The sequence below is a fragment of the Microchirus variegatus genome (assembly GCF_963457635.1).
Source record: "Microchirus variegatus genome assembly, chromosome: 16".
Taxonomy (NCBI): Eukaryota; Metazoa; Chordata; class Actinopteri; order Pleuronectiformes; family Soleidae; genus Microchirus; species Microchirus variegatus.
This window is the reverse complement of record NC_139817.1, coordinates 815,050-823,198: the sequence shown is the minus strand read 5'-3', so window position 1 is coordinate 823,198 and position 8,149 is coordinate 815,050. Positions and strand designations below refer to the sequence as shown.

At 36.9% G+C, this 8,149-nt stretch overlaps 1 protein-coding gene across 1 annotated transcript in view; it reads right to left on the bottom strand.

Annotated features, from left to right (window-relative positions):
• Positions 1-3,255: 3,255 nt before the first annotated feature.
• Positions 3,256-8,149, bottom strand: part of LOC310938617 (plexin-B2-like) — an 88,588-nt gene continuing 83,694 nt past the window's right edge. The window contains exons 35-42 of the mRNA XM_083903156.1: positions 7,864-7,945; positions 7,537-7,688; positions 7,239-7,399; positions 6,967-7,114; positions 6,093-6,157; positions 5,831-5,906; positions 4,753-4,827; positions 3,256-4,649 (exon numbers count right to left, since the gene is read on the bottom strand). Of these exons, the coding sequence (XP_083759282.1) occupies positions 4,545-4,649; positions 4,753-4,827; positions 5,831-5,906; positions 6,093-6,157; positions 6,967-7,114; positions 7,239-7,399; positions 7,537-7,688; positions 7,864-7,945 (864 nt within the window). The 3' untranslated portion in view covers positions 3,256-4,544. The remainder of the gene's footprint in view (positions 4,650-4,752; positions 4,828-5,830; positions 5,907-6,092; positions 6,158-6,966; positions 7,115-7,238; positions 7,400-7,536; positions 7,689-7,863; positions 7,946-8,149) is intronic.

The following is an 8,149-nucleotide window of genomic DNA, read 5'->3' as shown; positions in this document are numbered from 1 at the left end:
TTTTCGGTGACAGGAAAATATCGACGTTAATGCTAATCTAGCAGCCAACTCGGAATTTTACCGACGTATGTTTGATTTGCCTTAAAAAAGACAGAGAAACTAATTAGCGGCACATCATTAGCTACGTCACATTAGCAGCTAGCGCGCTAACAGAGAAAAGGTAACAACATGCTAACGAGACAGAAGTCAGTGTCGTCACGTATTTGTCTTTAAAAATTGGATTTATGAAGTTTTGGCATGAGATAAATGACAATGTATTCAATTTAAACTCACAGTTAAGGGTAAATATCATACAATAAAATATTATTAATGTACAAGTTCTTACCACAAAGTTCTACGTCAGAATATGGAGAAGAAAACGTGAATAAAACAGTTAGACTGTGTTTTTATACAGACAAATAAACATAATGTTGCTGTAAATAACATTGTTTATTTGTTTATTGTTGTTACGGAAATGTACCTGCTGTTGTTTTACCTGTAAAAATATTCACTCATTTAATTTGGTGAGAAATCATAACATAAACCTTGTTTTTCAGTATTATTTTTTAGTATTTAAGTCGACAGTTGTACATATTTAAAGTGTAAATTCTTAATTATGATCATCTGGTCATGTATTTGTCTCCATTAATTGTATTTATGAAGTTTTGTCAACAGATACTTATCAGTTAGTCACATTTAAACACACATTTAAGGCTAAATATCATAAAATTAAAGGTTGTTACCTCAGAGTTTGAGGAGACGTCACAGGTCAAACATCTACGTCACAATCTGTGGAAGAAAAACGTGAATAAAACAGAGTTAGACGGTGTTTTTATACAGGAAAATAAACTCATTTATGTATTTTGTCGTCTACATAAATGTTACCTGATTTTACATTACACGTGTAAGGTGTAATTCTTCATTATGACCACCGGGAGGCAGTATAGTCACACATTTGTCTCCATTCGAGTGCAGAAGAAATTGAATTTATGACGTTTTGTCAACACTTAAATATCAGTTAAATCAAATGTAAACACACAGTTAAAGCAAAATATAATTTTTTTACGATAAAAAAAAGTTCTTACCACAGAGTTTCAAACATCTACGTCACGATCTGTAGAAAAAAACATGTAAAAGTATCGACTCATTCAATTTAGTTACAATTTCTACTTTAAATCTTCTTTGTTTTGAACAGATTTTATGATTTTTATGATACGTGTAATTCTTCATTACGACCACAGGGAGGCAGTGTGGTTTGTATCGAATCAAGACTCAAGTTTCAGTAAATATAGACACACAAAGACTCACAGAAATAAACACAAACACACAAAATGATCATCTTAATAAAAACGTCCTTTAAAAAATATTAATCTTCTGGCTCTAGCGCACTGTAAAAAAACAACAAAAAAAACACCAAAAACAACATGAGACAAATGTGTATAAAGATATTTTATTATTATTAATAATATTATTATGATGTGAACTCCAGTCCAGTCCAGTTTAGTCCAGTCCAGTTTAGTCCAGTCCAGTCGCTGAGGTCCTGGTCCCTGGTGTCACGTCGTCTGTCGTTAGTTTCCATGGACACGTCGTCATGGTTACACTGATAAAAAACTTCCCGTTATTATTTTTTATTTTATTGTTTTTTAATTGTGGATTTTTTTTTTTTTTTTTTTTTTTAACGTCATAAAAACAAATTCTCAAAAAAGCAGACGAATAAATGTAGAGATTTAAGAGTTCATTTAAATTAAGTTCATTTAAAGAGTGAATTATCTACATTTAATTGTGCGACACCAATTTAAGTCATTTTACTTAACTTTTTAATGTTCTAATTTTAAAACATGTTTTTCTTTATTGTATCTTCATTTGTAAATACTCCTTAAAATTATATATATATATATATATTTTTATATATTTATATATATATATATATATATATATATATACACACATATACTACATGTACTTGTAATACATGTGTTGTTTTCCAGCTAAAACGTTGTGAACACTGTAAAAAATTGAACGGTTGGATTAAGAACTTAAAACAAAGGGATTTGACTTATTGACACGATTTAGTTGATTCAAACTAAAACGATATGAACTTATAACTCATTAACTTAAGTTTAAAACTTAATAACTTTATTTCTATACATTTGTTTTTTTATCAGTGCAGTAAATTTATTTTAAAGACATTTTTCTTCTTCAATCTCCTCTTAAGGCACTGGATCTGAAACGGAGGCAGAAAATAAACACGTTTCAAACGACAAAAGTGCGTAAATCTTTAAAATGAACGTAAACATTTTCATATCGATGGATTCATGGACGACAAAAAGCTGCGATTACGTCACTTTTATATGAACTTTATCTCAACATCATCATCATCATCATCACATACATCATCTTTTTATATAAAAGTACCACCAGGTTATTTTTGTTTTCACCCTCACGTTTGTGTCGACACGCGTCAAACGTACAAATAAAGTTTTTTTTTTTTTTTTTTTCAGGAAAAATCACACACGGAACGAGACGAACCACAGATTTGGCACCAAAGAGACTTTTTTCTTTCTTTTTCTTTTTTTAAAACGAAAACTCGGGAGAAAAAACGTCCAGAAAAACAAGATAAAAGTGTGTGTTTTCAGTCTTTGTGTGTGATGACAGAACGTGAACACAAGGTGGCAGCACCTGCCGTGAGCTCGTATTGCTTCAGAATTTAAAAGATGCAGTTTGTGAGATTCTGAATCAAAAATTAAAAAAAAACCACAAATCACGTTCTTACCCAGAAGGCACTGGGGTTTTTATCGTTATTTTGCACATTTGACCTTTGACCTTCGACACATAAAGCACGTTTGGGCTCAGAATAAAGCACATATACGTTGGTTCTATGGAAAGTCTTCGGAAAACAAATTAATTTAAAACCAAAAAGATGAAAATTTTGACTTTTTTCTTCAAAAAAAGATTTTTTTTTTTTTTTTAAAGTTTTGAAAAACAGATTTTGTAGTTTTTTCCCCCAAAAATAAAGAAACTTCATTTGATTAAACTGAACATTTAACAAATAAAACACAGAGAATTTAACGTTTTTTTGTAGAAAAATCAAATCAAATATTCAAAATTTTGTCACGTGATGTTTTTTTTTTACTGGTAAAATATAAAAATAAATTCAACATGAAACATTTTTCCTCTTCATGTATGAAATTTAAAGAAAAATGTTTTTATTTTCATTTCATTGAAGAACAAATGTTTATTTTGGGGTTAGAATTAAAAATTGTGTCTTTTGAAAATAACAATAAAGTTTAAAAAATTATAAAAACAGATTTTTTTTTCGTAAATGCATGATTAAAAGTGACGTTTTTGTGACGGAAAAAATAAAAACGTACGCAGCGACGTCTACGAGAGAAATTAAAGCGTACGTTTGTACAGAAACAAAGTCGAGATCACGTGATCGGGAAGTCGCGATTCTTCACAGGAAGTAAAAACGCGTTGAACAGGAAACGACGGCGACGACAAAACCCGATAAAAAATAAAAAAAAGACGTTAAAAAGTGACACGAAATCAGTCGTTAAAATGAAGAATTCTTTACGTCGTACGTGGAAATGCGAAGCTTCCGTTTTTTAAAGCTTTTACACGAAGAATAATACGAAGAACAGCGCGGCGGCGTCATCGTCGTTGCCGTGGAGACGACGAACTCTGCCGCCAAACTGAGACGGAAGAAGAAGAAAAGTTTGGTTCTTTTTATTTGGGTTTAACTCAAATCATCGTACCCTGATTTCACTTTTCCTCAAAACAAAACCAGACCTGGACCGGACCGGACCGGACCGGATCGGTCAGTGGTGCGTACCGTAGTGGGTTTTTCATCGGCCGAAGTATTTTCTCACTATAAAGTGAACAGCGCCCCCTGCTGCTGACAAAAACAAAAGGTAAAAGTTTCTTTTTTTCAGCAGCGAATCTGCCGTTAAGTCAGTGGAGAAAATATCGCAAAACGTCCCGATAAATGTGCAACTGCGACTTTAAAAAAAAAAAAAAAAAGAGTGAAAATAGGAAAAAAAAAAAGAGTAAATACTTTACGATGTGACGTTTTCTTTACTTCAATTATTTCTTCAATTTCCCCGAAAAAATCTTCAATCTCCGTTCCTCTGTCGTCCGTCTACGAAGTTTACGCAAAAGCACAACGTCGTAGCTACGATTATAAAAAATAACCCTTTGATTTTAACGCGCGCACACGTCGTCACACGCCGTCGTCGCGGCCGCTCGTTTGTTGGGCGACACCCAGAGGAAATAAACGGTAACTGCAGGAGATTTTCAGCTCTTCACTTTCCACCACTTTTTTGTTTGACTTAATTGGACGTTAGAGTCCTGTAGCTCCTCCCCCTTCAGTACTTATAAGGTCAGCAGCTTTTCCCGTGGCTCCACTAAGCTCCTCCCACTGCAGTGGTCACATGGTCGGTCCACAGGCTCCGTCTCTTCAGAGTCTTTTTTTTATTATTATTGTAACATCGTCCTGTGATTTAGTGGCAAATTAACGTCTCCGTCCTGACTCCGCCCCCCCCCCCCCCGCTCTGTCAGGTCAGGGGTCAAAGGTCGGTGACCTTGTTCTCCAGGGCGGCGGCGATCTGTTGGAGGCGGAGCGTCAGCTGCTTGTTCTGAGCGGCAGGATCCTCGTCCAGGGACTGAATGATCTGAAGGACAATGTTCACCAAAGTAAAAGAGAAAGTCTTTTATTTTGAAGGAAAGTCAAATAAAAACCAAAGTGAAGACGTAGAAAATGCGACTTTTTCTCACCACGTCGTAATATTTACTGGCAAACTGGTAAAGCTGATGTAAGGCAACCTGTGAGTTCAGCTTCTCTGTGTGTTGCTATGGAAACACAGGGGAAATCATTCACTCACTCATCCATTGATTCACTCAGTCACTCATTCTTTCATCCATTGATTCACTCAGTCACTCATTCATCCATTTATTCACTCATTCTTTCATCCATTCATTCACATAGTCATTCATTCACTCATCCATTTATTTACTCGTTCATCCATTCACTCATTCTTTTATTCATCTGTCCATTTATCCATCCATTTATTTATTCACTCATTCATCCATTCATTTGTCCATCCACGCACTCATTCACTCATCCACTCACTCACTCATTCATCCATTCACTCATTCACTCATCCATTCACCCATCCATTCACTCATCCATTCACTCACTCATTCATCCATTCGCTCATTCATCCATCCATTCACTCATCCATTCAGTCACTCACTCACTCATTCACTCATTCATCCATCCATTCACTCATTCATTCATCCATCCATTCATTCATCCATTCACTCATTCATTCATCCATTCACTCATTCATTCATTCATTCACTCATTCATTCACTCATTCATCCATCCATCCATTCACTCATTCATTCATTCATCCATTCACTCACTCACTCATTCATCCATTCACTCATTCATCCATCCATCCATTCACTCACTCAATCATTCATCCATTCACTCATCCATCCATTCACTCATTCATTCATCCATTCACTCATCCATTCACTCATTCACTCATCCATCCATTCACTCATTCACTCATCCATCCATTCACTCATTCACTCATTCATCCATATTCACACAACAACAACAAAATCTTAAATTTTTCAATTATTTTAAGTTAAATCTTATAAAAACAACAACAGAGACGTTTGTAAAAATCAGATTTTAGCGATGTTTTAACACGCACACACACACACACACACGCACGCACACACACACACGCACACGCACGCGCACGCGCACGCACACACACACACACACACGCACACACACACGCACACGCACACACACACACACACACGTACACACACGTACCCTGGACACCTCAGCCAGGTGTGTGTTCATGTCTTGGTCACTGACTGAAATCATTTGTCTGATTCCTTTGTAATAACTGAAAAAAACACACAGAACAAATCATTATTTTATCATCAATAACTGAAAGAAAATCACACTTTATATTTTTATAAATATATATATATATATATATATATATATAATATTATATATATTTATATATTTTATTATATTATGTATTACGTGTCAAACAAACATTCATGTGTTCATGTTTCACACTCACTCGTCCACCATCTTCTTGTACGTGGAAATCTCTTTTGCATAAAGCAGTTTGTTGCTGGGAGACTCCTGCAGACACACACACACACACACAGAAAACGTTTAGTTTACAACCACAGACGTGTAGCTTCAATGTTATGCACTGTTGTAGCCAACAGATATGTTTAGTTAACGCTAACAGTGGCTAACTCAGGATATGTTTAATTAACGCTAACAGTGGCTAACTCTAGATATGTATAGCCAATGCTAACAGTGGCTAACTCTGGATATGTTTAATTAACGCTAACAGTGGCTAACTCTGGATATGTTTAGTTAACGCTAACAGTGGCTTACTCTAGATATGTATAGCCAATGCTAACAGTGGCTAACTCAGGATATGTTTAGTTAACGCTAACAGTGGCTAACTCTAGATATGTATAGCCAATGCTAACAGTGGCTAACTCAGGATATGTTTAGCTAACGCTAACAGTGGCTAACCCTGGAAATGTTTAGCTAAAGCTAATAATGGCTAACTCTGGTAAATGTTTAGCTAACGCTAACTATGGATCTGTTTAGCTGAAGCTAACAGTGGCTAACTCAGGATATGTTTAGCTAACGCTAACAGTGGCTAACCCTGGAAATGTTTAGCTAATGCTAACAGTGGCTAACCCTGGAAATGTTAAGCTATCTCTGGAAATGTTTAGCTAAAGCTAACAGTGGCTACCCCTGGAAATGTTTAGCTAAAGCTAACAGTGGCTAACTGTTTATTATGTTTGCATGTTTTTGTTTCTCTGGAACAGGATGATGTCTGTACATGTCTCCTTCTGAGCAGATTTTAATTCAGTGAAAGGTCACAGGGGGCGCTGTTGCTGCCGCTGTGTGTGTGTGTTTGTACTGACTCTGCTGAGCTTGTGCTCTGTCTTGGTGCAGGCGTCCATGAACGTCTGCGAGATGACGTGAAGAGACGAGTCCACCGTCTCCGTCACGTGGACGTCGAAGATGAAGTGAGGGTTTCTCAAGATGTTCACCCAGAAACGCATCAGCAGACTGAGGACACGGAGGACAGAGAGGGACACAGAGGACATGGAGGGACACAGAGACACATTTAAACAGTCAAAATAAGAAGTAAAAGACATAAAGCTGAGACTAAACGTCCTAAAGTGTCTCGTACCTGTTTGTCTTCCAGATGTGCAGCGTCTCCTCGTCCACGTTGTCGTGTCTCATCGCCTGCTCGTCCAGGAAGTCAAAGAAGTATTTGACGGCCGGAGGAACGACGGAACTGGAACACAAGACGCAGCGGAAGAAGTCGTCCACGAACTGCTGCAGCGTTCCCTGAGGAACACATTCAAAATACACACTCAAGTACTTCAACTAAATACTCTGAAATACTTCAGTATTTACCCTGAAATCAGCCCAAAGACAATAACTCGGATAACGTGATAAAGAGGAGGAGCGTTTGTTTGTCTCACCTTGACAGCCAGCAGTCTGGTCAGGTAGATCTCAGTGATCGCTTTGGTCATAGATTTGTCTTTCATACTTCCTCTCTTTGACTTCACTTCGTCCAAATCGTCTGCGGGACGAACCAAGTGGAAGGTGTTGTCGTCCTCGAGGAGAGCGTTTTCTGTCAGGGAGACGGAGACAGAGACAGACGGGGACAGAGATGGAGACAGAGGACAGACGAAGACAAAAAATTACAATAAATAAATGTAAATGTGTGTATGTTCAGATGTGTGTGTGTGTGTGTGTGTGTGTGTGTGTGTGTGTGTGTGTGTGTGTGTGTGTGTGTGTGTACTCACTCTCTTCCTGACTGTCCTGGTGTTGATGAAAAGCTTGTGTGTGTAAAACTCTGGACAGAACTAACGTGGCGTTGTCTCTGACCTGAAACACAAAGACAACAAAGTTAATATTACATCTGTCTCTAAAGTGTCTCTAAAGTGTCTCTAATGTCTCTAAAGTGTCTCTAATGTCTCTAATGTGTCTTAAGTGTCTCTAATGTGTCTCTAATGTGTCTCAAGTGTCTCTAAATTGTCTCAAATTTGTCTCTAATGTCTCTTCAGTGTTGCTAAAGTGTTTCTTCAGTGT